Below are 13,518 nucleotides of genomic sequence, written 5' to 3'. Positions count from 1 at the left end.
TTGGATTCACGTTTGAATTGTTACTTAACCCTCTATGGGCCGAATGTTTGTTCAAAACATCAGTACAAAATTAATAAATATCCACATATGAATACGAATTAACAATATACTCAATAGTTTCTATAATCTCATCAAACGAATATATTTCGTAACTTTCAAGTTACAATGACGTTAAACTTCATTTTATTCGCCACTTTGAGTGCAAAATGAAATAAATCAACAAGATGCCACTATACTGACACGTGACTTCGTTACATGAGCCTATAGAGGGTTAAATAAAATCGTTCACACGAAACACTTACCTGTACATGTTGTGCACTCCGTTCACGAACTCGTCCCACCTAGCGAGTTCGCTGGTGAGGTACCTCTCGCCGTCAGTGGTGGCATCCTCGATCATCCTCACCTGGTGCATCAGAGCGTCGAGGCAGTCCTGCAGGTTGGCACGGTCCTCTCCGGGGTAGTTGGACTCGACCTGCCTCCACACGTGGTTCAGCTCTTGTATGTTCTCCTCGACGTTCTCCACCTCGTCCTTGAGCTCGACGTAGGTCTTGTCGTCGTGCGAGGGGCCGGACGGACACTCCTTGCTCAGGAAGATCCTGTACTCGATCGTTTCCAGCCAAGTGGAGATGGTCTCCACGATGACCACCAGAGTGTCCTCCACCGCCAGCGAGTCCTTCTCTTGCGCGGCGTCTCTCAGGTGCGACAGCTCCTTGCGAATGTCAGCGGCACGCTCCTCCGCCAGCTTCTCGCTGGCCACTTTGTCCAGGTGCGCGATGTGCAGGATGTTGCCCAGGTGGCTGGGTTGCTTCGCGTTCCTCATACTCTGCACTCGGTCGGAGATCACCTTCGCCATGTGATTGCTCTGAGTCAGCTGATGGGGAGGCTCGTACTCCATAGCTTCGTGCAGGAGGAACGCCTTGGAGCTGGCTCCTCTTTGGGGAGCGGACTGCTGGGACACCTCCCATGAAACCTGCTCCCTCTCGATGGGTTTCTTGGAGGACTCGCTGATGATGTCCGCGTACGTCCTGATCTTCGGTCGTTCTTCCTCTTGGAGCGCTGTCTCCAGAGGCGACAGCGGCTCCTCGGAGGTGTCCATGGGCTCCGGCGATGGCATGCTGATGATTGGCTGAATCTCCGGCAAGTCGATTTTTTTACTCAGGCTCCAAATGTCCTGAGTCTCCTTGACTGCGACTGGCTCTGCCGCGATGGCGAAGGTTGCGGTACTCTGGACGTCTTCGAGCCTCTCTGGTCTCTCTTCGACGAACGCTTTCGGAACGTCGTCCGGTTGCTCGAGCACCTTCTCCAACCGGCCGTCTCCGGGAGGAGACTTCTCCTTGCCAGCGTTCTTCTTGGCAACGTCGGAGTACGACAGTTTCAGAGAAACGTCCGGAGTCTCCATTGGCTGACCAAATATGGATTCCAGGTCCTTGTCGCCGGTGGAAGAGATCTCTATGGTCTTGTGCCTCCTCTTCCGCTTCTGCCTCTTGGCAGCGTTGCTGTCCTCCTTCGCGGCGGTGTTCAGTTCCTCTATAGTCGTGGTGTCCACGGAAGTGTCTGTCGTTTGAGTATCGGTTAACTTGCTGCTGTCGGTGGCCTCCGACAGCTCGATGGTCGCCTGCACGCATATTTCGAGGGACGCGTCCGCGCTGGTGTCTTTAGTCAACATCTCAGGTGTCGATTCCTCTTTCGTCTTCGCTTGTTCCGGGACTCCGTCAAGGTACTCGGGCCTCAGCGCCGGTTTGACGTCGTCTCCGGATTCTTGTACTTGTGCATCAGGTGCTACTGGAATTTCAGTATGTCTCGCGGGCGTCCTCTGCATCGATGCGTCCACTGTGTCCATCGGCGCAGTCGGCATCAGGCTTCCATCTTTGTCATCCACGGGTCTCCCTCCGCTGGCTTCCTCAGGAACTCCATCAGGAACTCCATCAGGAACTCCGTCAGTTTGCTGGGAAACCGTCGTCAGCTTCTTCTCTTCGATTGTCTGAGTTTGTGCGCTGCCTTCGGCGGTCTCGGGGACGATCTGCGTGCTCTCTTCAACGAGTGGCACCAGCTCGCCGCTCTTTATCTGCACCGAAGTGTCCAGGGTCTCTATCCTACCCGGTGAGCTGGTTTGAGACTCTCCCTCCATCGTTGGTTTGGCTTCTTCTAGGCTGGTCTGAGCGGACAGCTCGCAGACGTCCACTTCGACCGGCGAGACGCTGACTGGACTGGTTTGCGTCATGGTCTCTTCGGTAGGCTCGGGTAAGATCGTCTGGGACTCCGTTTCCTGGATCTCGGCTGGTCTGGGACTCTCCTCGGGGGTAGTCTGCGTCTCCACCACTTCGGTGGATGGTTGCTTCATTAGGTCTGCTTGCATGTTGAAGTCCACGGTGGTCTTCTGCACCGGACTGGGCGTTTTGCTGGTCTGCACCTCCGTTTCGATGGTCTTGAACCCTTCTGGCGTGATGGTTTGGACAGCGGTAGCTGTCAGGACCTTCTCTTCGACCGGTGAAGGCGTCGTCTGCTGTTCCGCGGTCACCAGAGTCTTCTCGATAGTTTGCGTCTCTGTCTCCTTCGGCGGAGTTGTGGGGGAAGTTTGCGCCTCCATGGACACCACTTCTGTAACCATCGTTTGGACCTGCATCTCTTCGGTTTCCGGAGGAACGAGCTCCTCCATCGGACTGGTCTGGGCAGCGTACTCCTCCACTTTAGCTGTGAATGTCTGGGTACCTGACTCTTCGATCTGCGGGACCTCCACGGCTTGAACCGCGAAGTCCACGGCTGACATCGGCGAAGTCTGCATCTCGGTGTGTTGGACGCTTGGCTTCTCGGGTTCTGGGGTCTCCTCTCGAGTGGTCTGAGTGCTGAAGTCCAGAGCAGGCAGCGGGGACGTTTGGATCTCTATGTGGACCTCCTCTATCTTCGGCACCTGCGTCTCCTTCGATTCTTCCGGGAGCCGCGGAGAGGTTTGCACTTCTTCGTGAATTTCCTCTATCTTCGGCACTTGAGTCTCTTTCGAGTCCTCCGGCGCGCGAGGAGAAGTCTGCACTTCCTCGTGGGTTTCCTCTATCTTGGGTACTTGAGTTTCCTTCGATTCCTCCGGTAATCGCGGCGAGGTCTGCACTTCTTCGTGAATCTCCTCCAGTTTAGGCACCTGCGTCTCCTTCGATTCCTCCGGCGCACGCGGTGAAGTCTGGATTTCTGCGTGAACCTCCTCTATTCTGGGAACCTGTGTCTCTTTCGAGTCTGCCGGCGCTCTGGGCGAAGTCTGAATTTCTTCGTGAACTTCCTCGATTTTGGGGACCTGCGTCTCCTTCGCCTCTTGAGGCGTTCTCGGAGAAGTCTGCACTTCCTCGTGGACTTCGATTACCTTCACTACTCTCGGCTCTTCCATGGGCAGAGTCTGCACTTCCTCGTGAACCTCCTCTACCTTGGGCACCTGCGTCTCCTTCGAGACCTCCGGCACTCTAGGAGAAGTCTGCACTTGCTCGTGAACCTCCTCGATCCTAGGCACCTGCGTTTCCTTCGAATCCTCGGATGTTCTCGGGGAAGTCTGCACTCCCTCGTGAACTTCGACTACTTCGGTTGTTACAGTTTCTTCCGTCGGCTGAGGGGAAGTCTGTACTTCCTCGTGAACTGCTTCTATTCTGGGTACCTGGGTTTCCCGAGACTCTCCTGGTATTCCAGAAGTCTGCACTCCTTCGTGAACCTCCTCCACTTTAGCTACCGCAGCTTCTACAGGTTGAGGAGAAGTCTGAACTTCCTCGTGAACGTTCGTCACCTCGAGTACCACGCTTTCTTCCAGAAGCTGAGGAGAAGTTTGCACTTCCTGGTGGACGTCCTCCGCTTTAGCTACCGCAGCTTCTTCAACAGGCCGAGGGGAAGTTTGCACTTCCTCGTGAACACTCTCCACTTTAGCTACCGCGTCTTCGGCGGGCTGAGGAGAAGTCTGCACGTGGATCTCGGACACTTCTTCCTGCCTCGGGGACGTGGCGACGGAGACGTGTCCTTCGGGAGCAGTCTGAGTATCCGCTTCGTTCAGCGAAGGAACCGGAGGAGCCTCCACCTTATCGTCTCTCCTCTTTTTCTTCTTTTTCTTCTTCGTGGCCTTCGCATCCTCGGACTCCACCGGAGCTACGTCGTCGCTGAACTCCCCGTCGTCGGTCGTGGTCTTGGGGAACTCTGACTGCTCTTCGTCCTTGGGACCCCTGATCCTGTCTTTCCTCTTCTTCCTCCTCTTCTTCTTCGCCACGCTCTCATCTTCGGGCGTCGCCGTGGACATCAATGTTCTGTCGTCAGCTTGGTAACCGTCCTCGCCCTTCGAAGTGTCGTCCTTCAAGGTGGACTCGAATTCCGGCGAGTCCATCATCTCCCCGATGTCCGGCTGCGGCGTCTCGCTCACGTGTTTCGAGGAGTCCGACAGCGGCACGTTGATCTCCACCGAGTCGGCGATGTTCGAGATCAGCGAGATGCTCGATTTAGTCTCCAGCGACTTCGTCTGTGAACTTTCTTCGTCTTCGTACTCTATTGGTTCAGGGTGAAGTTCCTTTGTCTCTCCAGCGACTGGCTTATCGAATGGCGACTCTCTGTCAGAAGTGATGACGGACTTGTCGGAGGTCTCTATTAACGCTGCGACGACAGACTTGTCGGACATAACTTCTTCCGAAGCACCGATGGATTTCTCCTCCGTCGCGACTTGCTGCGACAACATTGGCGACGTCTGAACGATCTTATCGTGGATCACCGAGGTCTCTTTGTCCGCTGGCAGACGGATGTCGACGTCCTCCTTCACCATGCGATACGGTGGGCCAATCGGCTCAGCTTGGCTCTTCACGGACACCGTAGGCTGGATCTCCTCGCCCTCCTTCTTCACCGCCAGCGAGATCTCCACTTTGTGGAAGATAGGCTTGTACTCCGGCTTCAAGGCTTCGTCCACGCACTCGAAGTCCAGATCAGTGTCGAAGGACGCTTTGACCAAGTGCTGTTTGTCGATCGGCATCATTGTCCTCTTCGCCTCCGGTTTGCTCCTGTCGTCGACGTCGACGTCTGGGAACGTCGATCCTTCGAGGTGTGCTCGGGGCATTTCAGGCTTCTCCGAAGGCTCTTCGGCTCTTCCTCCTGAAATTGCAACCTCCCTTTGTACCTCCTCCAGCGCAACGTCCTCGAAAGCCTCTCTGACCAAACGCTTCTCGTCTAAGACGGAGACAACCGCCTCGTCAGTAGCGTCTACGGTGCCAAGGGTGTCATGGTGCTTTTGCTCTACATCTACCACGTGACCATCTACCACGATACCGGGTGTTTCGCTCGTTACGGGTGCATCGACAGACTTACAGGTCGCCTTCGTGACGGTCAGCATGTCCGAGACAATGGAATCGATCGGCGACGCGACCGATTCCTCCAGCGTCTCTCGCACTTTGATCTCTTGCATCGGACTCTGGAAACCGGATACTTCAGCATCGATGAACGCCTGGATAGCCGAGGCAAGAGACTTTTTACCCGTTACCTCGATCGTGAACTGCTCGTGCTCGTATTTGTCCGCTGTCTGAGCCGGCTTCGACGCTTTCCTGTCATCCTCCGTTCTCTCTGTCAGCGATTCCTGAAGACTCTCCGGCGTTCGCTCCCTACGATCGTCGTCCACGGGTCGACCAGGACTTCCCATATCCTCCCTTTGCACCTCTGAATCCGAAACTACCTCCTCGATGATGACACCCTCCTTCTTAGCGCCCAGCAGAGTGTCCTTCCTCGCTAGATAGTCCGTAGGCGGCATGTCCTTAGCGAACGCTCCAAAGAATGGTCCCTGCATAGGCACGTCGTCCAGTTCGAAGCTCTTGTCCGCCTTTCTTCCCTTGTCTTCCACTGGAATCTCTTCTCGCTTCTTCTCTTCCACTGGCTGGCCGTCAGCGCCGAATTGCCTGTGCTCCTCGTGCTTCACCACGTTGATGCTGATGTGAGGTATGCTCTTCTCGTCGATCTCCACTTCGTCGGGCTCCTCGATCACTTCCTCCGTGGTTGTCTCCTTGCCGTCGATGATGGTCACCTTGCGGATGATCCTTCTGGTCTTCCTGACCACTCGCCTGGTCACCTGCTGCACCACTGCGTGGACACTGGACGTCTTCGCCTGCAGCTCTCCGCCTTCCAGCAGCATCCCCTCCTCTAGAGGCTGGGGACTCACGTCCCTGATGTTGCCTTGCGTCACCATGTGCGTGTACCTCGGCGCTGACTCGTACTCTTCGACGTTCACGTCCTGGAAAGGTGTCCCGGTAGCTACTCTGCCTCCGTAGACCTGCCTCGTGGTGGTCTCCACGGTGCCGTTCGGCTTCGTCCTGGTGACAGTCACCTGTTGGTCTCTCAGGGTGGCGTCTGAAAAGGCCTGCACCACGGAGGGAGCGTCCCCTACCGTCGTGGACATCGAGGACAGGTGTTGCTGAGTAGTTTGCCTGCTGGTCACCGTCGTTTTCCTCAGTTTCCGCACGATGATCCTCTTCGAACCGTCCTCGTCCACGACCACCTCGGTGGTGACGTCGTCGGGTTCAACGAGGACTGTCTCGAAGGACTGAGGGGCGGCGTGGACGATGTTCAATTCGCTGGTGGTGGTCTCCGTGTTCTTGGGGTCTTTGTACTTCATGTCTACGACGATGTCTTCGGGCAGAGTCGCCGGCCGTTCTTGGATGACCTCCTGACCCGACGTGGAGGGCACGTTCTTGGTCGCTATTTCGATCACCTCGTGATCGCCGTCCGTTTTCTTCAGGATCTTTATGGTCTCCTGGGTTTGGGGGTTCTCGTTGGTGTCCATTGTCTGCGTGGTCAACGAGTGGCACTCGGCCGCCTGATTGGTGGACGTTTGTTTGGTCAGCTGCAGCGGTTTCTCGACGATATCGTTCGCTAGCAAACTTTGCCCCGTTTGCAGGGAAACGTCGGCCAAGGACGGCATGCTAGTCTCGAGGGACGAGTGAAGGGAGGGCGCTTGGTCGAGAGTGGCGTCATCTCGCTCGGACGTTTCGTCGGCTTGCGCCTCCTCGTCGCAAATCTCCTGGAAAATCGGAAACGGACCCGTCTCATCTTGCCCGCCTAACTCGATTCGCGCTCTTGTGTTTTCGGCCCTTTCGAACCCTTTATTTCCTGAATGGTTTCACGTGCCTTTCGCTAGGTCTCCTTCGAGGTCTGATAGTTCCCGAGCAACGTGCGCAAAATGCAGACGTGCTTTGCAATCTGAGCGTATTCGATTTGGCAATGATATACTATAATATATATAGTACATATTTTCAGGATACAAAGGGTTAATAGATTAACACATTAATTGCCACATAAATTGAGTTCAAGCATTTTTCCGGGTGACTCGTTACACAATTCTGTCAATCGGCAATTAACGCGTTAATCCTATTAATAGGAGCTTCGATTTCGCATCGTTCCGAATTGAACAATTCCCCCGTGTTCTCCGTTGAATATATTCTTAAAACCGTATATTTTGCAACGATCTATACGACCTTCCCCTTCGCGCGTCAATCTCGGTGCACTTCGCACGTGAATGGAAGCTATTCTCAGAGTTTATTTTCATTAACAGTGTTTCGATGGCACTAAGATTTTGCTACTCGTAACATCCGAGAGCCGTCTATCGATAAAGTCTACATTAACACTTCTTCCCCTATCGAAAACATGAAAGTCCAGCTTCATTATCCACCCAAAATAATTACCAAACATCACTGAAGCGAATAAGCGTCTTTCAATTATAATATACACAATAAATTCCAACGAAATCAATGAAATGCTCTAAACGAAAAGTCTTCTAATAAAAAAATGTCTACAACGCATGCTTCGCAGCTGAGTAAAATGATTCGAAGGTCCCGTGTACGAACATTTGTCGCTTATTTTACTGTTAACCCTTTGCGGTCCGAAGTGCTCTTGATTTCTCACTTTGAGGTTCGCGTCGACGTTAGTTCGTTCAATTGCAGCTTCGTATGACGCTCTATTTATTTATTCAAGAATTTTTGTGAGTCATTGAAATGTTACCTTTGAATGATACAATTGTTATGCTACTAATAAATATAGAAAAAATTATTAAAACAGGTAGAGGCTGCAATAAAATAGAACGTCGTGTCTGACTCGACGTAGGACTGCCAAGGGTTAACGACGAACAGAGACGTTTTCTCTGCTCGAACGATGAGAATGCGTTGATGTATGAGAAAAGCAATGGCGTAGGCAACAGACGAGCGCCCTCGTGTAGCGGGATCTAGCCCCAGGTTAATAGTCCTCTGTTGTTAATGGCGCCGGTTAACGTTAATCACTTGGTTAATCACGAGTTGTTACGTGACGCTGTACGATGGAGTGCCCGTGAGATTTTTCGAGAGTGTCGGGGCGGGCGGGACGAGCGGCACCTGCACGGACTCCATGGAGAACGGAGGCGAGAGAATTTATTCGGCGAGCATGATGCCACGGGGAGCTGAACCGAGAATATCCGCGGACAAGAACACGCCGCGTAACACTGTCGTATTTTTAGCGTTAAATGAATACCGCGTTCGACTTTACTCTAACGCGTCTATTTCGGACGCGTTTATAGTTTTCTCGATCACGTGAGGCCACGTATGTACGTATAGAACAGTACACGTATAGGTTGAAACTATTGCATGTATAGGTTGAATCATTGTTTAAGACATACACTCGGGAGAAATATTGCTTGAATTATGAGTTGGAAGAGTTATTATTTATAGAACTGTGACAAGTGTTGCTCAAAATATCTCAAACAGAATTATAAATTGGAAAAGTTCTCAGATTCCACTTTGAATAGATTGTTGTCCAGTGAATAGTTAGATATTGAACAATTTATTATTTCCAGAACTACGAGTTGAAACGTTGCTTAGAGTATCTTATGACAGAATTGCAAGGAAAAGTTATCTAAGAAGATTCCGAGTCGAATGAATTATTGGAAAAATTCCGAAGGTTTATTATTTAAAATATCATTACCGTTGCTGATTCCTCCGCGAGATTGCAAAAAATGGAATAAAACGGAAAGATTTATTAACCTAGGACGAAGAAACGAACGGGTGGAACTCAATAGGGATTCGTTGTCTTTTATTTCATGGTCACGACGCAATCGATACGTTATTTTCGTTTTTTTTTTTTTTTATATAAAGTTGACCTCGACTCCGTTACTTTACACACGTGCACGGACACGTACGGATGCGCACGTGTGATATTAATGTCGTTACCATTTTATACACGTACAGTGAGATCCTGGGGGATAAATAAAGGGGTTCGGGTGGGTGGGGGGAGGGGCATTAATGAGAATACTTTAATTGCATGAAAAAAAGTACAGTAACAATGTATTAACATTCCTTAAACAAAATGCCGTGGCCTATATTTATATATGTATATATTACATCCATTACCTTAAGCTAAAGGAACATAAAGTGCGTTATAAATAATACACGTGATGGTATGACGTGAGTGAGAAAACAGAGAAAAAAGAAAAATAGGTAGAGCGATGATACGAAAGTGATTCAAACATGGTGACGTGACGTGGTGGTGTGAGTGCGTGGACTGCGGACTCCACGGAATCACGGGCTCATTAAATTTTCATTGAATAAAGTTTAATGAAACCGTCGCTTCCTTACCGATCGAATGAGATTACAATGATCGATTGCTGTATCGGCTGGAAGTTCTATTTAAAAATTGTGTATTTTACAATCTTACCGACGAACGTCGAAATTAACGACGTACACTATATTCCATTATATACAGAAATGTTCAGCTTCCGATCGAAGTGATACAGCAATCGGCAAAGGAAGTACATTTCTCTTTCATTCAGGTTTTCTCTCGAACCAGCGCGGAGAGATAGTCGTTTCCAACATAATCCACAGTCCAACGATAATAATAATGATGTTGCATGATGAGAAGCCTCTTAACGCGGCGACTACGTGCGAATGAATGTCCCGAACCATCTAGATTACCCATGTATACTCGTGCAAGATGACAGAAAAAGAGATAAGTGACGAACATAAATTACTACGTCTAAGCAGCGAAAGAAACAAAAAGAAATGTTACATGCTTCACCATCTAACGATCGCCCTGCTACCTCTTATTGTACAAGATACAAGCAGTATATATGTACATATATATATGTATATATATGTATATATAAATATATAAATATCATCCCTTCATATACATACTGTGCAACGTATATAATTACTCTCCGGAGTTCCTTGCTTCGGCAAGGTTATCAAACAATCTTGTCTTTTCCGCCTCGAAATCACTAAATTGACTAGACGATTTGAAAATTTCACTAGAAGCGACTACGCTCCGTGTTACTCGTTTACAGTGCCGGTAATCAAAGTTTCTCGACAATTTCACTTTGTACAAACCAGCCCTCGACATCCGTTCGTCCTTTCAAGCAGACACTTATTCACTGTTAAAAAATATTCTCGATTATCTCCTAGAGTACACGAGTCCGATATACCGCTTAACACCGAGAATAAATAAATATCAAATAAACATGTATCCCAATGTACATTCACCGGGGCTGGGAACTTTCAACAATTACAATCTAATCGCGACGGGATGCTTCCTCTCTATCGAATTCTACTCGTTGCCGAAGAGCCAGAGATTTCGCCGACCTTTTGGTCGCCGCTGCGTGATCCTAATATATATATATATATTGCTTCCAAGAAAAAAAGAAAAAAAAAAAGAAAGAAAGAAACATAACGTTGCGATTGAATTCTCGTTCTTTTTTTCTTTCGTTCTTTAGCGTTCCCCCGCTACCGTCGCAATACTTCACGATACTGTTGCGCGAACACCGGCGAAGTTTGCGAAAGCCCCTGAGCATTGGAAAGCGTTGGGTACCTGCTGCCGTTGCTGCAGACGCGACATCACCTCCAACAGCGCATTCTTCAGGACCTTTGCCAGCGTGCTGATCTCTGGCAGCGTTTCAAGCTCCGACACACGCTGCGCGTGACTGCTCAGCTCGTCCTGCAAAGCCTGTTCCGCACAGACACGTATGTATATGCAACCTCGTCGTCGTCGATCGACGATTAAAAATACATTTTAACGACCGAGGATATTCTGAAACCGGGGATCGCGATCGCCATCGCGCCGGCGCCGGGAAAAATTATGCGACACCGGCACGATCGATCTCTCGAACCGTCACGTTTGATACAGTTTGCGACAACGAATTGGCTCTGCTCACGGGAAATTGGCTCGCTTTTAGGCTGCCCCTCTTCCTTTCGCGTTCGATGATTAGCTGCGAATCGCCACGTGAGAATGAACGTTTCGATCAATGTTTGTGGATCGTGTGCTACGAAGGTGTTTCGTTTCAATGTACCAACACCTTGACCTATCAACTCTTTACATGCTTAACACGTTGAATGCCACGGGGGTCACCGGTGACACCCAACCAAATCGAATTACTACAGTTCATTTAAACATGCTACCTAACGCGATGCCATTCAGCTCGATCAACACGCAATAATAATAAAGCAATTCGAACAAACTATTGAATATCATACTTTTCCGGCATTCAACGTGTTAATCAAGCTACTTTACCGTTGTTCATTAGAAACAACAGAATCTCACACTTTTTCTACACTGCGTTCACTCCGAAGGTTATTGATTTGAATTTCATTCAGTGAACCGTTTAGATGAATTTCGAATGATTCGCGATATCCAGATTTGTCGAATTCAATTTGTAACTTAAAGTCGGTCTATTCGTGAGACGTAATTCTATGTCACATACTGTCTTTCGCAATCTATACGGCTTCGATACTCGTGGAATATATTTATATAGTTTATAACGTGAAAGTAACCATGCAAGAATCTAATTCATACGAAGGAACGATACGATGCGAAAAAGAGGATGATACAGGATCGACGAATTGTTCCGCGTTTGAAATGATGGACGCACCTTGTTCGTGGTAATCGGTGGCTGTTCCCTCATACCAGCCACTATATTCTTCAGCCATGCGTCCGTCTCGTCCAAGAATTGTTTGTAAGAGTGGATATCGTGGCCCCGTTGCTCGTGGTGGCTGCGCGACGCCTCGAGGGTCGCGCGTCCCTCTTCCGTTTGCGACGAGAGGGTGGCGATACGCGCCTGAACTTCCGCTAGATTGGCCAACAGCCGCTGCGACTCGGTGTCCGCTGGAATTTTGCGTACCAGATCTTCCAGCTGGTTCGCTTCCTGCTCGTGCGATCGTAGTTCCGCGGACAGCGCCTGCAATCAACGTTTAGTTCTTCCACTGTTCTAAGGGCGAACGATGGCGACGAGGATAGTGATTTCGAGGTGGATCTGTAAATTCAACGCTATCTGTTTTAGTATCTACCCTTGAGCAGAGAGATTCTAGCCAACTGAGAAAGTACGGAACAGTGAGATCAATAATTCAACGCTGTCTATTTTCAAGTCATCGACCCTTGACACTAGAACTACCGTACCAGTCGGAATGACTGGTTTCGATTGATTTAGCAATTATTGATATCTTCGAAGCATCGAATATTCGAAATGATTTTGAAAATAGTTTCATTTGAGCACTACAATGAATGCCTGAAGAAACTGAGAATTATACGTTGTTACAATTTTTATAGGAATCGCATGTTAATCGTATTAAATGCTCGGTAGTTCTAGTGTCAAATAGCCGGAGATTCTAGTCAAATGAGAAAATATGGAACAATTTAAACCAATTTTTGATATTTTCATATAGCTTCGTAGGTAAGTTGCCAATTTCAATTTTGGTGGTTATCATTTAACAGTTAGACTTTTCGATGTTCGTGCTGTATCGACAAGAAGTTTAACCCTTAGCACTCCAGGTTATTTTGTAATCGACTAGGAATTTTTACAGCATTCCTAGTGAAAATTAGAAATACTATAACATTTCTTCGATCTTTTATTTTCCTTCTCAATGTAAAATGTGGATGTGTGGAAAATCTAATAATTTTATGGTAGTTTCTTTAAGATTCATTAACATATTTAATATTATAACTGGTGCAATATTGGAGCCTACAGAGTTCAAAGGGTTAATAAATGATCTCTAAAAAGTAATTATGAGACAACTGATAGATGGAAACAACTAATCGAAAGATTTTAAAGTCTCCCATTCGAAGAAACGATACTTAGTGTACACTCCCAAGAGTGGCATTGACTAAATAAACATTTCTTTGAACGCAACCACGCGTGTTCTCACCGTGAGCGCGGACAGCATGGAGTCAATGCTATCCCGTGGCAAATAAGTACCCTTCAAGTTGGACAGGCTCAGTTGTAAAACCATCAGCCGCTCCTGTATGATGTCCTGCAACACAGCCGCGAGTTAATGGACCCGCCATATTGTCTCCGCGAGGCGGATGAAAATGGCGTGCACACGACGAGCTTCAACTCAATCTGTTAACGAGTAAATTAGCTTTCGGGGGGGATCTGCAGCGTAAACTCGTAACACGTAAAACACAGTTCGACAGTCCGTTCGCAAAATCCAGAGAACACTGCGGCGGACGTGAGTCGCAGCGGGGGACAATTACCATGCAGGTATATTAACAAACCGGGAGGACAAAAAAAAAAAACAGTCG

General features: G+C 49.0%; 2 protein-coding genes across 4 annotated transcripts in view; both read right to left on the bottom strand.

Moving 5' to 3' along the window:
• Window positions 1-8,504, bottom strand: part of LOC143174249 (muscle-specific protein 300 kDa-like) — a 43,358-nt gene extending 34,854 nt beyond the window's left edge. Inside the window, exons 1-2 of one of the 2 annotated variants that reach the window (XM_076364807.1) lie at window positions 8,352-8,504; window positions 303-7,009 (exon numbers count right to left, since the gene is read on the bottom strand). In XM_076364807.1, the coding sequence (XP_076220922.1) occupies window positions 303-7,009; window positions 8,352-8,366 (6,722 nt within the window). In that variant the 5' untranslated portion in view covers window positions 8,367-8,504. The other variant, XM_076364808.1, reaches the window with a different exon arrangement.
• Window positions 8,505-9,305: 801 nt separating this feature from the next.
• The window catches only part of Msp300 (Muscle-specific protein 300 kDa), a 96,853-nt gene continuing 92,640 nt past the window's right edge, over window positions 9,306-13,518 (bottom strand). Inside the window, exons 38-41 of one of the 2 annotated variants that reach the window (XM_076364805.1) lie at window positions 13,143-13,247; window positions 11,873-12,178; window positions 10,816-10,950; window positions 9,306-10,381 (exon numbers count right to left, since the gene is read on the bottom strand). In XM_076364805.1, the coding sequence (XP_076220920.1) occupies window positions 10,379-10,381; window positions 10,816-10,950; window positions 11,873-12,178; window positions 13,143-13,247 (549 nt within the window). In that variant the 3' untranslated portion in view covers window positions 9,306-10,378. Of the gene's footprint in view, window positions 10,951-11,872; window positions 12,179-13,142; window positions 13,248-13,518 lie in introns of both variants that reach the window. The other variant, XM_076364804.1, reaches the window with a different exon arrangement.

This window comes from Nomia melanderi, chromosome 2, assembly GCF_051020985.1.
Source record: "Nomia melanderi isolate GNS246 chromosome 2, iyNomMela1, whole genome shotgun sequence".
NCBI lineage: Eukaryota > Metazoa > Arthropoda > Insecta > Hymenoptera > Halictidae > Nomia > Nomia melanderi.
The sequence above is the reverse complement of the archived record's forward strand: the minus strand, read 5'-3'. Positions and strand labels throughout refer to the sequence as shown.